At 35.6% G+C, this 16929-nt stretch overlaps 1 protein-coding gene across 4 annotated transcripts in view; it reads left to right on the forward strand.

The window, feature by feature from the left end:
• LOC129270809 (multiple PDZ domain protein-like) overlaps window positions 1-11997 on the forward strand; it is a 75551-nt gene extending 63554 nt beyond the window's left edge. For all 4 annotated transcript variants that reach the window (XM_064106737.1, XM_064106738.1, XM_064106739.1 and 1 more), the window contains 7 exons: window positions 2183-2352; window positions 3727-3810; window positions 5333-5547; window positions 6223-6367; window positions 6970-7099; window positions 8415-8514; window positions 9056-11997. In XM_064106737.1, coding sequence (XP_063962807.1) covers window positions 2183-2352; window positions 3727-3810; window positions 5333-5547; window positions 6223-6367; window positions 6970-7099; window positions 8415-8514; window positions 9056-9323 — 1112 coding nt within the window. In that variant the 3' untranslated portion in view covers window positions 9324-11997. The remainder of the gene's footprint in view (window positions 1-2182; window positions 2353-3726; window positions 3811-5332; window positions 5548-6222; window positions 6368-6969; window positions 7100-8414; window positions 8515-9055) is intronic.
• Window positions 11998-16929: the final 4932 nt, after the last annotated feature.

Raw genomic sequence — 16929 nt, forward strand, 5'->3', positions numbered from 1 at the left:
GTTACATTTTACTAGCTTGCACAGTATCATTAATTCATTAGTTTGTTCATCAAGGTAGCCTGCCTTTACTAACATCGACCACAGTTTATTCTTGTTTTTTTATCTAATAATATCATTTGCAAGTTTGTCTACCTGATATCACGATGTCTATAATATAAAGCACCTATTTAACACGCCACCCAATCCAACAATAAGTCTCCCAAAATGAATCTTGGGAATATTGAGCTTGAAAAGGCACATCCAAAGCTTTAAAATGATAAATAACTTGTCAAAATCGATAAAAAATATCCCTTACAAGTACTTGAACATGGAGTAGTGTGTGCGCAGCGCTTTGTGACCAAAAGGAAAAGGCGCTATATCAAATGACCTTTGGATTGGATTGATCGAGTCAAGAAGATATTCAGCAAGAGCTTCAAAGAAGAAGGAACAAACGATGTTTGAATTTGGGGGTTCACTCAAGCATGAGATGTGAACACTCTGCAATCTTGATGAAAATTCCACTCAGTCCAGAAAAAAAATTGGCGTCAAGAAAACATTGTATCTCATATTTTATCTAACTCAAATTTTTTACAGTATGAAGAGGAAAAATTATTCATTCAGATCAGCCAATTCCATAAATTTCACTTTTTGAAGACCAAATTTCTATCTGGGCTATTTACAGAGAACCTTCCCTGGCGACTTATTGTTGGTTATGCGATGGTAGGTCACATATGAATGGGTTTCCTCGTATATCAACTAATATCCAATGCATGTTTCTTTTAACATGAAGCATTCTTCCCTCCCTTGGATGACCTAGAGGTGACAGAGTTTTCATCTTCTAATTCAAGCTTTGATTCTACTAACAATCTTAACAGTAAGTTTGTAGAAATAGATCTGCATTCTAACAATACTAATAACGGATGTTACATGTGTTATCAGCATTTTTCTGTACCGAGTGTACCAGAAAAAGGGGAAGAGTGGACTTTGTGTACTTTGACCTCAAAATGTGTTGTTTCAAAATTTGACTGATACGCATCATCGTATGAAGAGAATGGATGGTATCAAGATCATTGAATTAGGTTAAGTCATTTTTAGTTTATGTCCATTTTTTTTTTATTCTGTTATTTTCAATTATTTTCAATTTTCTCTTTCTGTATTGATCCATGTCAACATGAAACAGTGCACATTGTTAAATAGCGGAAGCTGTGACATACATGTATATGCTTTTTATCAATGTTCACTGTTTCATGTATGTCACAGCTTTCCCCAAACATCATACAGGTCATGAAAAACGAGTTTGGCAGAAATTCTGTCCAAAAAACAGATGAAATATAAAAGCAGCAAAATCATTTAAAATTCACCAAATTCAGTGATCGTGGTATCATTCTTTTCGGCATAAGATGCTGAACAGATATTTTTTATAAAATGAAAAAAAAACAAGGGCAAGGTACTCAATTCCACTGGTCTTCCTTTTCTAGGACAGCCAATATAAAGAGCTAATCTAGTCTAGACCATGGAGGTATGTATGGCTCTGTGGTCTCAGTATAGAAGGTCTGAAATATGAGACTAACTAGTGATCATATCTTAGGGGACATTGCAAGAAACTTACAATTAATTGCAATTTCAAGTTAAGAACTAAAACCATTCATAAATCTTGTAATCAATTTCACTTTCACACGTAGTGCCAGTCTAATTGTTGCAATTTAGAAAATTAAAGTTCATTTGATTGAGTGGAACTTTACCTATCGTTTGCAAATTTGGAATCGATCGTAAAGTTTCCTGCAACATCCCAGTAGACCGCTCTATTGGAGCATTGCAAGAAACTTATATTCTATTTGAAATCATGAGTACGTCCGAAAACCAAGTACACCAGGGGCCGGTTTCATAAAGTTACAACTGTTGTAACTTTGCCATTATTGCAACGACCATGGTAACCTTGAGTTTGATTGGCTGCTGAGCCCTGTTACCATGGTAGTTACCATGATGGCAACGTTACCACAGTTGTAACTCTTTTATGAAACAGGCCCCTGATTTTTTTTTTACTTATTAGGCTGGATTTGCAATGTCTGTGCACACAGATCCATGTTATGTAGGATTGCATACTTTTGATTGGTGTAAATTATTACATACATATTCATTCTTTCCCTTAAATTCTATATCGATATCTCCATATATTTCTTTTGTCTCTTTGTAATCCTTCCAGGTTCCGTCATTGCTGCCAAGCCTTCCGTAGAGCTAAGGTCAGATGTCTCTCCGACCTCTGACCCTTTGACCTGTCCTGTGATCAAAGGTCACAAGACACTGATCGTCGTTGATAGAGGTCACGACAAAGGATTGGGGATCAGTCTCATTGGTGGAGCTGATAAACATCAGGTAAATATGACAAAACATCGTACATGGTGTATCAATAAAAAGGAATCCCTAAATAACCCTTTGACCTGTCCGGTGATCAAAGGTCACAAGACACTGATCGTCGTTGATAGAGGTCACGACAAAGGATTGGGGATCAGTCTTATTGGTGGAGCCGATAAACAACAGGTAAATACATGTATGACAAAACATCGTACATGGTGTATCAATAAGCCTGTTCACGGTTGTAAACTGCGCACGAGCAGAAAAAGGTCATTGGAGACAACCATGAAGGTGGCTTTCAAATTCACTGAAATAGGCATTTGTGATTTGATGATTATTCATGTATTCCTTTCAAAATATTTATCACATCCAAGCTGAAGAGTAATAAATAGAGCCTTCATAATCACTGGTATTTGACAGTAGCATAAACGATAGTCAACTGTGCCAAAGGCAGACAATAAAACAGATTTCCAAACTTTATCCCTGATGTACTATCCTAGTCACCTGGTCTATACAATGCCTTTTGTTCTTAGAATTTGAATACTCTACCGGTAAAGCTTACGCAACATCTACATTTGAAAATGATAGTGCTTATCCTAATGAAAAATCACAAAGGTCATTTGAGAAAAATTGATCATGAGCTAACCGTGAACTGGCTTATAAAAAGGAATCCCTAATTATAACAATTGCTTGTGAGAAAAATATCCAATCGATAATGATGAATTTTATATGAATTGAAATTATGACTAATTAGCATTTCAAAGATGCCTGAATAAGAACTTCACTGAACACCATTGTTTTAAAATAAGTGGTGCTAAATAGCATGTGGGTCACTTCCATTGAACATTGAATAGGTATTAAATTGTGTGTGTGTGCGCCTTTGAGGAATAAGCATTTGCTCTGTCAATATTGCTTGATGGTTTCCTGCATTTCAATTGAATTTACTGAATATGCTTGAAGCAGAATGTTCTTGAAATTAAAAAAAAAGAACAAAAACAGATTGAGACCTGGAGAAGTTAAAAGATTTTCATAGTTCTTATTCCTAAAACCTCTGTCACATTTGCTCTCGAAAACAGCCGTTTTAACATTTTTTGTACCAGCTACATATAGGTGGTTTGAATAAAAATGAATTAAACGGCTGTTTTCGACTCACCCTATGGCTGCTGTAGAGCAAATGTGACTGAGGTATTATCGTTCATACACTGTCTGGAAATCTAAAAGATATTGTGTACAGTCTCAGTTTCATTTTGTTCATTTATTGTGATAATGGCTTGGAAGTGTAATTCTTTTCACTTTGCTGTTTTTATCGCCTCGATTTCATCTTTCATTCAGCACATGAAGTAGTTATTCTGGCTCAGTACAATTTTATTTTTCTTATTCATTTTTCTATTACAGGCCACCATCATGATTCAGAACATCAAACCTGATGGAGCAGTGGCTAAAGATGGCCGCCTTCAACCTGGTGATCATATCCTTGAGGTGAGTTTTCAAAAAAAATCTCAAAATATTTCTGTTCAATTCTTAAAATTTCCTGGGCACTCTGCAGAATGATTTTGGCGTGATAGAAGTCAAATTGATAATTATCGTATCCACTGCCAAGATCAGCTCAAGACCTGGGGAGCGTTTCATCAACATTTTGTCCGACAAGTTGTCAGACCTGACATCTTTCCTTGATTGTGATTGGCTGAGAAGCACTGTTGCTATGGTAACTGATGGATGAAACGTTTAACAAGCCCTTTCATGAAACGCTCCCCCAAACTACTCATAGGGTTCCCGGACCATAGTATGAAGTGATATATACACCTAAATACAATTTAATAATAATTCATAAAATGCAAAGCAGATATATACAATAAAATGTGTATGGGAGTCACAACAAAAGCCTATGGCTTGCTAAACAGTGATCCCCTTTCATACAAAATATACATTATGACATGGTAAATCAAGAACTTAAAAGAACAATCAAATCTACAATAGGTCAATTACAACCAGACTACAAACAACAGACACACACACACACACACACAAAAAAAACATTAAAAAAAAATGTTTGTGTAGGTTTTGTAGAATCAATATGCAGATAAAACAACTTTTCTATATTTAGATTTAAAGGCATATTGTGAATGTATATTTTTTATTTCAGATGTAAGAGCATTCCATAACTTAGTACATTTAAAGATGATGGAGTTATGCTGAGTGAGATTTATACGACAATGTGGCAAGATAGCGTTATTCTTATTACGTGTATTAAATGAGTGCTTGAATTTACTATTAGAAAATAAATCATCTAAAATAGGAGGTAATGAGCCGTTAAAATGAGAAAACATGAAAATAGATCATTTTCCACTTCATTCATATAAAAAAAATTGCTAAGAAACTTATTTAGAGTTTGCTTGTAATCAGCAGAGATGCCGCTTTTCAGACTAATGTCTGAATCCAGGGGGATGTTTCACAAAGATACAAGTATGACTTAGAGTACCACTTAAATACTGACGCATACATAGCCTACCCGGAATCTTATTGATCAATACACAGTAATGCGCGTCCTCATTGCATGATCTGACCAATGCGGTCATGCCTTTTATGCTGCACACAACTAGACATTTAAGTGCGACTCTAAGTCATACTTAAATCTTTGTGAAACACCCCCCAGGTCTGAATTCAGACTTTAAAAACTTATTTTCAGCCATAGTAATCATATTTTTGTGTCTGAAATAGCCCATTCTAGAGTGTTTTCAAACCTTTTCATAGATTTTAAGTGGCATTCTTAAAGCAGTGGTGTACCTGAAAAACCTTGTCAGGAAGGGCAGAAACATTTCTAACAAAAAAGGGTCAAAGGTCACCACAATTTCTTGAACCCCTTTCCCATAAAAAAATGCTGACAACAAACTATCAATTAATAGTTAGGTACAAGTGGTAACTAACGTAATAAATCAATGATTAGTTGGGACATGATTTGAAAGTGGATACCTAACTGGAATCATCAAAACTATCTTTGCAGGTGGATGGTTTAGATTTTAAGAACATCAGCCATGAGGCTGCCCTCAACGTTCTCCGAAATACAACTTCTAAGGTTCGAATGCTGGTGCTTCGGGAAGACTCTGTCGCTGCTGCTCCAAACCAGGGAGACCAAGAACCAGAGGAAGGGGAGGAGATCTTTACAGTGGTCTTACACCAACCTGCAGGGCAAAGTCTTGGTCTTAGCATCGCTGGAAAGTGAGTCATTAATTCTTCAAAGTCAATCTAAGTTTTGGTAAAGGGTCAATGTTAATATAATCAAACTCTGTAAAAGTATAAATTTTCGCGGTGTGGAAATTTTCGCGGAATTCGCGGCAAGATCAGTGAGCGCGAATTTATGAGCATCTACATGTAGTTTAATGCAAGTTTTGAACCGTGGTTCAATTGCATGTATCGCTTTGGCAAAGAGACTGCATAATTTGACTTATAGAGGGCGACATCTAAGCAAGCAAGCTTGAGCTCAAAAATCATATGCATTGCGAGAATTTGTTCCAATGCGATCATTTTTTTTTTAACAGTTGCAGATCGGTATTTAAATTATGATTTTGCTTGAAATATAAGTTGCTTTTGCTGTTTGATTGGTGAGTCTTGAGATGTGTTTAGTTTTTATATGCCCGTCTAGACGGGACGTATTACTTTAGTTTAACTTAACCTCTAGGCTCATATAATTTGGTGTGTATGATACTAGCATAGATCCCAGTAATTCTTTTGATTTTGAGGTCAGAAGGTCAAAGGTGAAGTCGCCACCTTCCACTTTTCTTGCTTGACCAATAACTCCATTTTCCGCGTTACAGGCGGGCGTATAATGTGCTCGCCTTAGCGACACTCTTGTTATTATTATAATTAATTTTTGTCTCAATTCTTTATGCATAGGGGAGGAGCCCTCTACATTTCGGACATTGCCCCGAACAGCGTGGCTGATTCCAATAGTCAGTTAATGAGAGGTGACCAGATCATCGCAGTCAATGGTCGAGCGGTTAAGAACATACCACAGGAAGCTCTGGCCACACTTCGACAGGTCAGTCAATAGACAAACTAACAAAAATAATTGAAGTACAGATATTAAAAAGAAGATTCTTTTCTCTATGGCATAGTGCTGATTTTTCCTTATGATGTGACAATAGAGAACCATGCCGTGAAGAGATACATCAGTGGTGTTATAAGCTACTGAAATCATCGCATCTTGTGTTTGTTTTTTTTAGAACTGCTTGATAAAGTTTTCTCCACTTATATCCACTGCATACTATATTGCATTATATATTCCCTAATAGGTTTTACAAGAAAGTACATAATATTTTTTTTTTTGGGGGGGGGGTTATATTACAAAATTACCACCAATTATGGAAAATATTTCTTCTTATACAATGAATTAATGAATGAAATTTTGTATTTAGCCAGAATTTATTATTTTGGTTTTATGCCAAAATCTTTGAATTGAATTCTAGCCACCAATTGATAGAACTAATGCCTTTTAACTAGGATCAACGAAAAGACTAACTTTATTTTTATAATCTTTCCGGTGCAATTTGTGCTATACATACTTGTCAAGTTGTGTAACAATGGTGATGAATTCTAGTCGAGCAATTAGCGCAAATATCCATTTTGACCTTTGACCTTTAGAATGCCGAGGGTGATGTTAGCCTGAAGATCTCTCGTAGGAAGGACGGTGGAGGATCTCGACTGAGTATGACTTCGTTTGAGACCGTCGTCACTGCCCAACCTATCACTGTCGAGCAATCACCAAGTCCAGGTAAAGACAGATATTTGCAAATACAAGGGCCCATATTCTGAAGTCGGGTTTAACTTAAACTCAGGTTTAAAGTTGTGGTTTAAGTATGGGAAGCCAAAAGTGTCACAATTTTTATAAAGTTGTAATGTTTCTTATGTTTACTGTGCTTTTTCCCTATTCATCGATGGTGAAGACAATCATCTATTTATACTATTTGGACAATTATGAATGATTTGAGAGCCAAATGAGCTGAAATATGATATCTCTATTGTTAGTGATTTATGTAACAATTGGCTATCCATACTTAAACCACAACTTTAAACCTGAGTCTAAGTTAAACCTGACTTCAGAATACGGGCCTATGTCAAGATATTTTGTGCTTTTGATGATTATGATAATACAATTACAGATATTATTATTTACTACTACTTTCCTACAAAGCTCTAATCAGGTATTATATCCCAAGCTATATATGATATATATAGCACTTATTACGTATTGTTGCTAAGCACTAGATACATAAAGTTGAGTTGAAGAGATGAATCTAACATTGTAAAGATAGGATAACCATTTGGCGGCATAGAAATAAATAAAAGAAAGTAGTAAAATGGGATCAAATACATACTTTATTAGACTGATGTGACGGGTTTGGGGTTACAAAATACAAATTAACACTAACATAAGCTTACTTTAAGTAAGCATACCGAGGCTATGATGTAGGAGATGGAAAACTACCGAGAATTGAATTAAATTACTTGGAGGGATAATTTAACAAGTCTAGCAAAATTGAATTTACTTTTACTTAAACATTCACCAGCCAGAAGGGGGATAGGAAGGGGACCAGGGGCCCGTATCACAAAACTTAGCTATGATCGTAGAACATTTTCCTACGATTGATTCCATTGACTACAATGTACAATCAATCGTGAAAATCAAGCGTACGATTAATCGCTAACCTTACGGGACCCAGGTGGGTGTTTCATAAATCTGTTCGTAAGATACGAATGACTCTACGCACGACTGGGGATCCTTTCTTGTGCTATGTGATATCCCTATATAATTGATTTATGTCCTAAGAACGTGTTCCAGTCGTGCGTAAAGTTGTGCGTAACTTTACGAACAGCTTTATGAAACACCCACCAGGAGGGGAGGGAAAGGAGAACAAAATTGGCTGTATTTCTTCAAGAAGAGAGGGGGAAGGGTGGGATCAGGAAAGTGAAATCGGAAAGGGAAGAGGGAGGGAAAAGGAGAAAGAGAAAAAGAAGGCTTCTTCATGTTTGTTTTTTTTTTTATTCAAATGATAACATTTGCCTATTTTATTATTTTTGTTGATAAGGTGGTGCGGAGAGCAGAAGAGCTGATTACATCCAAGCCCAGGAATCATTTGGATCTAGTACTGAAATAATCTCTGAAGAAGAAGAGGAAACATCTTCCAGGTAAGACAGATATTCTTGGGAAGCTTTCATAAAGTGCTTGGTCTGTAATATTGTTAATGACAAATTAGTTCTCAGCCAATCAAATGTAACTTTGAAAAGGTTGAATTCAAAATGTGGGTCTACATCATATCAGTGTGTATGATATATGGGGGGTGTTTCACAAAGATTTAATTATGACTTAGAGTCGCACTTAAATGCTGACACTTACATTATGCAATGCGCAGTCTTATTGATCAATACGCAGTTGTGTGCGTTCTCTGGGCATGATCTGACCAATGCGGTAATGCCTTTTATAATGCAAGCAACTGGGCATTTAAGAGTGACTCTAAGTCATACTTAAATATTTGTGAAACACCCCCTTGGTTTAAATTGAAGACCAGAAAATATTTACTTATTTTTGCCTCCTTTGTACCAATGACAAAAGAGATGTTCGTATGCAGTGTTTAGAAACATTGTATTAAGTGCTTTACAAATGAAGCATGTTCTTATTAAACAAAGATTGATTTTAATGTTTATCTGATTGGTTTGCTGTTTTCCTCAGTTCTGGTGTCAAGACAGTCACCCTGGAAAGAGGACCGGATGGTCTTGGATTCAGTATCGTCGGGGGATACGGAAGTCCCCATGGCAACCTGCCTATCTACATCAAGACGGTCTTCGATCGCGGAGCCGCAGCCGTCGCCAAGCAACTCAAACGCGGCGATCAAATTCTGGCCGTCAACGGAGAGTCACTAGAGGGCGCCACACACCAAGCCGCGGTCAATCTCTTGAAGAAGGCTCGTGGTCAGGTCATTCTAACAGTGGTCACTTGATTGAGTTGTGACGTTTGACCCAAAATCATTCACCTTTGAACTGTGGTGCGTTTCGTGATTGATTGAATGTTTTATCCTACGGCACACACATTCCTATCTTGGGATCTCGTATGAAGTAATGTATGATTCAATGTTAGGATATCATGTATCATGCCATGCAGTAAGATTTTATCAGAATTATTAAAGAAATGTCTCTTTTAAAAGTGAAAAAAGTTGTCAAACTACCTGCGATTCTTTATTTTAACAAGAACTATGTCGTGCAGCCACTATTTCCTCCCATTATTTTTTGCATTTTGTGAGAAAGTCGGGCATTTGCCATTGGTTTGTTTGAAATGACAATATTCATTTCTTCATCAGATACTTCATTTGATTTCAAAAGGTTGGCAGATGTTCCATGTACAACCCCTTATATTGACAGATAATGTTAAGCTTCAACAGTATAAATGCATTTTTTTTTTAGTGTACAAAGTATATAAAATTAGAGGGCTAAAAGTGGATTATTAAAAGAGAAAATGTAGAAGGGTAAATTTGTTCATGACCAGTACTAAAAATATATTGCCTATGATTGTATTCGATATCATTCACCTGCCGTAGTTTTATTTGGTATTCATGCTTTATCTTATGTTCTAAGAGGAGGTTTCAATAAAATCATAGCAAATTTGATATAGCATCATTGCCATTGTATAAACCAATAGATTGTGTAAAAAAAATTATAAAAGGCCTCCCCTTTCCCCATATTATGGTCTGCGTGGGATGATTACCTTAATGGTCAATATCATCTCATGTTTATATATTTATTATTTGTAGCATATTTATTCCTTCATGTATAGTTCACCCATATATAGCATTAAAAAATCACTAGCCTGTTGTTTCTTAGTCAACTTAAGCAGTGATTATTACAATCACATCAACCACATTAAACAAGCAAGAAAGATACTTTATTTTCTTCCTTTTTAAAATATCTTTATTTTAATTAGTTTTTAGAAACTTGACAAATCATACTAAGAAATGTGAGGATTCCATGATATAATTAAATGTGCTCTCAACCCATTCGTTACCCTATTTCAGTAGCTTATAACGGAAGTTTGTAAACAGATTGATAATAAGAGAATGTTCATGAAATATAGAATAAAATATGTGAATTCATTATTTACAATTTTAACTTTATTATGTGGGGGTTGCACTTTATGATTTAATATGCATCTATGCACTTTTTTATGGAATTCAAATTCTTGTAATCATCTTAACATTATAAAGCAAACTGTATTTGAAATTATTAATTTCCCCCCTGGATGTATTTAATAGGGTTAGTAGTACCAGATGCTGATTTCACTGTACTGTATACAGGATAGATATAAAGGATAGATCTAATCATTGATACTAAAATGGTGTTGGTTTTATTTGGTTAACATTTTAAAATCTTTGAAAGAATGGATATATGATTGTAAACTGAAAAAAATGATGGAAACCTATAAGTTCTCGTTTGAAGATATACCAATTTGATCCTAAGGAAAATAATTTCTGAATCAGTATTTTTAAATATTTGGAATACTGTTCTTTTAAAAATCAAGTCCACCACAGCAAAAATCTGAGTTGAATTACATAGAGAAAACTCACACAAGCTTAGTACACGTTATTTCATAAGAATAAGAAAGTTATGGTTTTGAAATTCAGTTTGCACTTTGTAAACAGTGCTATACACATAATTGGTTGTATGCAAATATGCAAATGATGTAATGAATGGTCTTTGGTTTGGTGGACTCGGCCTTTTAACATCTGTTTCAAATTCCTTGTCTGAATTACTTTTGTAACTTGGATATTCTTTTACTTGAAAATCATATAAACCATCATGAATATGTACTCAAATAGCCATAACCTATCTGAGCGTTTAATTCATTTTCTTTGCTGTTGGATAATGAACAATTGTAAGAAGTTATCTTTTCATATGAATATGGCATCTTGATATGAATGGACTCTCTTTGTTACCGTATATACTCATAATGTCATGCCCCCGTTCCACTATGCCGATGTTGCTTCGATAGACAAACCCTCAGATCGGGTAGGATCGGGGAAAAACGAGTCGCTTTACCGGGAGTCAGCGAAAAATAGTTTGCAGTAATAAGTTTTCCAAAGGTATGGGGATTCATGTTGCTGTTAGCACGCCAGTTAAGACTTGATTATGCTCGTCCCACGACTGTGCACCGTGTTGCTTACGCTTTTCCCGCTTCCCCCACGATTAAAACTGCACGTTGTCTGATTGGGAAGATCAGCATGAAATTTTGAACATGTTCAAAAATTTTAGCTGATCTCACTGATCTGAATATTAGGCCCGCTATTACTCATCGTCACAACATTGTTATTACGCTGCTCCCGATTTCAACCGATTCCTATCCCGCTCACCGCCGAGCTAATGATCTGGACGGATAGGGGTTTCAGATCGTGATAGTGGAACGGGGGCTTTCTCCTTTGTCAGTAATTATGGTCATCGATGATATCTAACCCACAATTTGATTCTAAAGAAGTGCCTTGATTGAATAGCCGCTATGTTTACACCGATATAAATCATGAGATGGATATATATTTTGTTGTCAATAATATTTTTTATTCTTTTCACATTTTATTGTTAAACATATATCATGCAAATGAATTAAAGTACTAAGTCGCATATCCTTAATATCAATTCATCTTATCTGATTCTTATTTGGCTTACAACTGATTTGATTGACAGTGATTTCGAAGAGATGACAGTGATGATGAGGGGAAAGATAGTTATGATTAATGGTGATGGTAGTAATGATAATGAGAAGGACGATGATGAAAAGGATAAGGTTTGAAAAGGATTTTGAGCAATTGTGTGATGACGATGGTGATAACATTGATCAATCATAATGGTGATGAAGAGGAGTAGTATGATGGTGATGATGATGATAGTGCATGGTGGAGATGATGATGATAATGATGGAGATGATGATGATGGAGGAGATAATGATGGAGATGATGATGGTGGTGATGATGATGACGATGGAGATGATGATGGAGATATTGATGATGGTGATGATGGAAAAGATAATGATGGAGATGATGATGATGGTGGTGGAGATGGTGGTACGTGGTGGTACGTGGTGGTGGTGATGATGATGATGATAATGATGAATTTGAACATACACATAAAAACAAATGACAGAAAACATGTGCAACTGACATTTTCAATTGAAAAGAAACGGCAAATAAGTCTGCCAGCGTCTGTACGTACCGGTATTCGTTCCCCTAGCTCTTTCACGTTAGAAAACACGGGCATCGTAACGTAAGATCGCGATCTGAGTGAACGCCGCGCTGGAGCTAGGTGCCGGGTACGGGTGCGACGGCCGCGCCGCCGCGGTACCGGCGCGTCAGCAGACGCAGACAAGGCGAGTAGGAAGGTACGAAGGGAGGGAAGAGACCAGTGTATGCAAAACATCTAGATATACGACTACAACAATGTAAGTTAATTCGTTTTTCCACAACATTTGATTTATATCAAGTGCCGATACCTGGGCATAATTGACTGGACTGTATTGTGATAAATTACTCCACAATCCTAACGTTAATTGCGCATGCTTTGCTCTGGCCAGTCTGGGCACGCATAAGTCCCGTTTATTGGAATTCATGTAGGCCTAGCCTTAGACAGCTGGCAGCCGTCTGTTTCGAGGAGTTTTTTAACATTTTTTTTTTTAATAATTTCTCCTCATACACAGACGGCTCGCTATCGTGCAGCCACCATTAGGGGACTTACAATGCAAAATCCCCCCGTCGGGGCTCTTCAATTTTTGTCTTTAATGAATCAAACTTTTGAAAATTAACGCGACCGAAATGCAAATTAATAATAATATTCCCTCTTGGCATTAATTGCCAAAAAACGGGGAAAATCAAGTTAAAAGGAACAAAAACAGTGACTTACCTCGGCTGTCGCGCAACTTCACTGCCCTGTTTTATCAGAACTTAATACACATAAACATATGGCCATTGAGTCCCCTGTACAGATCGTGCTAGAACTTCGGTCTCTGTATTTGGTGAGTGAAGCAAACGGAGTTCAGCTGAACAACCAACATAACAGAGACCGAAGCTTTTGGTCTAGCCTAGCCTAGGCCCACTCAAGGTTAAGGAAAATCAAGGCACGACGCATATAACTCTCTCTGTGCGATCCTTCCACTTCTTTGGAGATTCCTGGAGTCCAGATAAAACACTTCCATGCGATCGCACAATAGGGCCTATACATAATTTCTACGAAATCTAACAAATTGTTCCATTTCACTTACCGATCGTTATGAACTTCAAGTCACTCTAGGCGACACCCCAATACTTACCCGTGCTAATAAACTGGGACTCCACTCACGCGCATTTGGGCCGCCCTAGCTTAGAACTAAGCTTTGTTTTATATTCTTATGATTCAATAAATGTTACTCAATAAATTAGTACTGTTAAAGGCCATATCGTGAATGCTGACTCTGGAGCCATAAAGTATACAGTACCTGAATTTCACTGAGCACGACTACGCCTCGTTGATTTTCAATAGATTTATTTCGTTCAATGCGAGCTCACTCAGCTAGCTCTCTCATGGACAAGACTCGCACGTGGGACAATTTCTCCGTTGACACGACGTTGCATGATAACTCTCGCATCATCACACCCCCAAATCATAATGGATCATCCTAGATGATATGATATCATACACAGTCACACACAATAATTTTCAGCGTACTATTACTTTATCTTCCTTTTTGACTCCAGCGCGTGTTATCGCGTTGCCAAAACCCATTGACGGAGCCAAAAAGGAGGATAAAACCTAGAATCTTAATCTTATCGTTCTTTTTGGCTCCGTCTATGGGTTTTGTCGACGTAATAACACGCGCTGGAGTCAAAAAGGAAGATAAATAATAAGCTTGTTGAAATTATATTGGATGGATAGCTAACTGTCTAAAAGTGGCAGAGTGGTTTTGAAGAGAAGGGAAAAGAGGGGTTGATGGAATATACAGGTTAATTACCGTGCGTATCGTTAAAAAGTGGAGTCAAAAAGGAGGATAAAGATATAGACGGTTTGAATTCATCTATTTAGTGGATAGCCTACTGTCTAAAAGTGGCAGAGTGGTTTTGAAGAGAAGGGAAAAGAGGGGTTGTTGGAATATATACAGGTTAATTACCGTGCGTATCGTTAAAAAAGTGGAGTCAAAAAGGAGGATAAAGATATAGACGGTTTGAATTCATCTATTTAGTGGATAGCCTACTGTCTAAAAGTGGCAGAGTGGTTTTGAAGAGAAGGGAAAAGAGGGGTTGATGGAATATATACAGGTTAATTACCGTGCGTATCGTTAAAAAGTGGAGTCAAAAAGGAGGATAAAGATATAGACGGTTTGAATTCATCTATTTAGTGGATAGCCTACTGTCTAAAAGTGGCAGAGTGGTTTTGAAGAGAAGGGAAAAGAGGGGTTGATGGAATATATACAGGTTAATTACCGTGCGTATCGTTAAAAAAGTGGAGTCAAAAAGGAGGATAAAGATATAGACGGTTTGAATTAATCTATTTAGTGGATAGCCTACTGTCTAAAAGTGGCAGAGTGGTTTTGAAGAGAAGGGAAAAGAGGGGTTGTTGGAATATATACAGGTTAATTACCGTGCGTATCGTTAAAAAGTGGAGTCAAAAAGGAGGATAAAGATATAGACGGTTTGAATTCATCTATTTAGTAGATAGCCTACTGTCTAAAAGTGGCAGAGTGGTTTTGAAGAGAAGGGAAAAGAGGGGTTGATGGAATATATACAGGTTAATTACCGTGCGTATCGTTAAAAAGTGGAGTCAAAAAGGAGGATAAAGATATAGACGGTTTGAATTAATCTATTTAGTGGATAGCCTACTGTCTAAAAGTGGCAGAGTGGTTTTGAAGAGAAGGGAAAAGAGGGGTTGATGGAATATATACAGGTTAATTACCGTGCGTATCGTTAAAAAAGTGGAGTCAAAAAGGAGGATAAAGATATAGACGGTTTGAATTAATCTATTTAGTGGATAGCCTACTGTCTAAAAGTGGCAGAGTGGTTTTGAAGAGAAGGGAAAAGAGGGGTTGATGGAATATATACAGGTTAATAACCGTGCGTATCGTTAAAAAAGTGGAGTCAAAAAGGAGGATAAAGATATAGACGGTTTGAATTAATCTATTTAGTGGATAGCCTACTGTCTAAAAGTGGCAGAGTGGTTTTGAAGAGAAGGGAAAAGAGGGGTTGATGGAATATATACAGGTTAATTACCGTGCGTAATTTCATTGGAAAAGTGGAGTAAAAAAGAACGATAAATATATAGACGGTTTGAAATTATCTACTTAAAAAGGAGGACAACATTCTAACCTTTCTTCCTCGGCCCGGTTCCTCGGTATGTTGTCAGCGGAGGTGAACGGCAGAGCTCGCGGAAGGTTTTGGCGGTTAGGGGATCACGTTGTTCGCTGTCGGCCGAGGTCAGCAAGGGTCCTGCAAACCGGCGGAGGAAAATATCTATAAAAATAAAATGTAATATCATTTTAGTAGTTCGCCCATAGCTATACGCAAAACAATCACGTTTTCCTTTAACTGACAACATGATGCAGATTGACAAACTAAATAAATTGTAGAAAAAGGGTAGGGTCTTTTAGGTGTTTACATATGAGGCGCCGAATGTACCAATATTATATAGAACAATTATTTGTTATATAATCATTATTTATTAAATAATAACTATTATTTATATATAATTTACATTTTATTTGTAAATAACTACTATTATATAAAATATCATTTCTAATTATTTATATATAATTCCAAGTAATACTTCATTATTTGTAAATAATAATAGTTCGACATTCCATTATTTATAAATAATGATTATTTGTTTTTCATTATTTATAAATAATGATTATTTGTTTTTCATTATTTATAAATAATGATTATTTGTTTTTCATTATTTACAAATAATGATTATTTGTTTTTCATTATTTATAAATAATGATTATTTGTTTTTCATTATTTATAAATAATGATTATTTGTTTTTCATTATTTACAAATAATGATTATTTGTTTTTCATTATTTATAAATAATGATTATTTGTTTTTCATTATTTATAAATAATGATAATTGGTTTTTCATTATTTATAAATAATGATTATTTGTTTTTCATTATTTACAAATAATGATTATTTGTTTTTCATTATTTATAAATAATGATTATTTGTTTTTCATTATTTATAAATAATTTGTTGAGTTTTCCATTATTTATAAATAATGATTATTTGTTAAATAATGAAAACGTCTACTTCATTATTTATAAATAATTTTTTCGAGTGCACCATTATTCTCATTATTTATAAATAATCATTATTTAATGTTCGAGTTTTCCATTATTTATAAATAAAGATTATTTGTTAAATAATGAAATATCTACTTCATTATTTATAAATAATAATTTTGTTTCAATATCCCATTAATCATTATTTATAAACAATTTTTACAGTTTGCCATTATATACAAATAATCATTATTTATATACAAAAAACCATTATTTATTAAATAATGCCATTATTTATTAAATAATGCCATTATTTATTAAATAA

Source organism: Lytechinus pictus, chromosome 11 (genome assembly GCF_037042905.1).
Source record: "Lytechinus pictus isolate F3 Inbred chromosome 11, Lp3.0, whole genome shotgun sequence".
Lineage (NCBI taxonomy): Eukaryota > Metazoa > Echinodermata > Echinoidea > Temnopleuroida > Toxopneustidae > Lytechinus > Lytechinus pictus.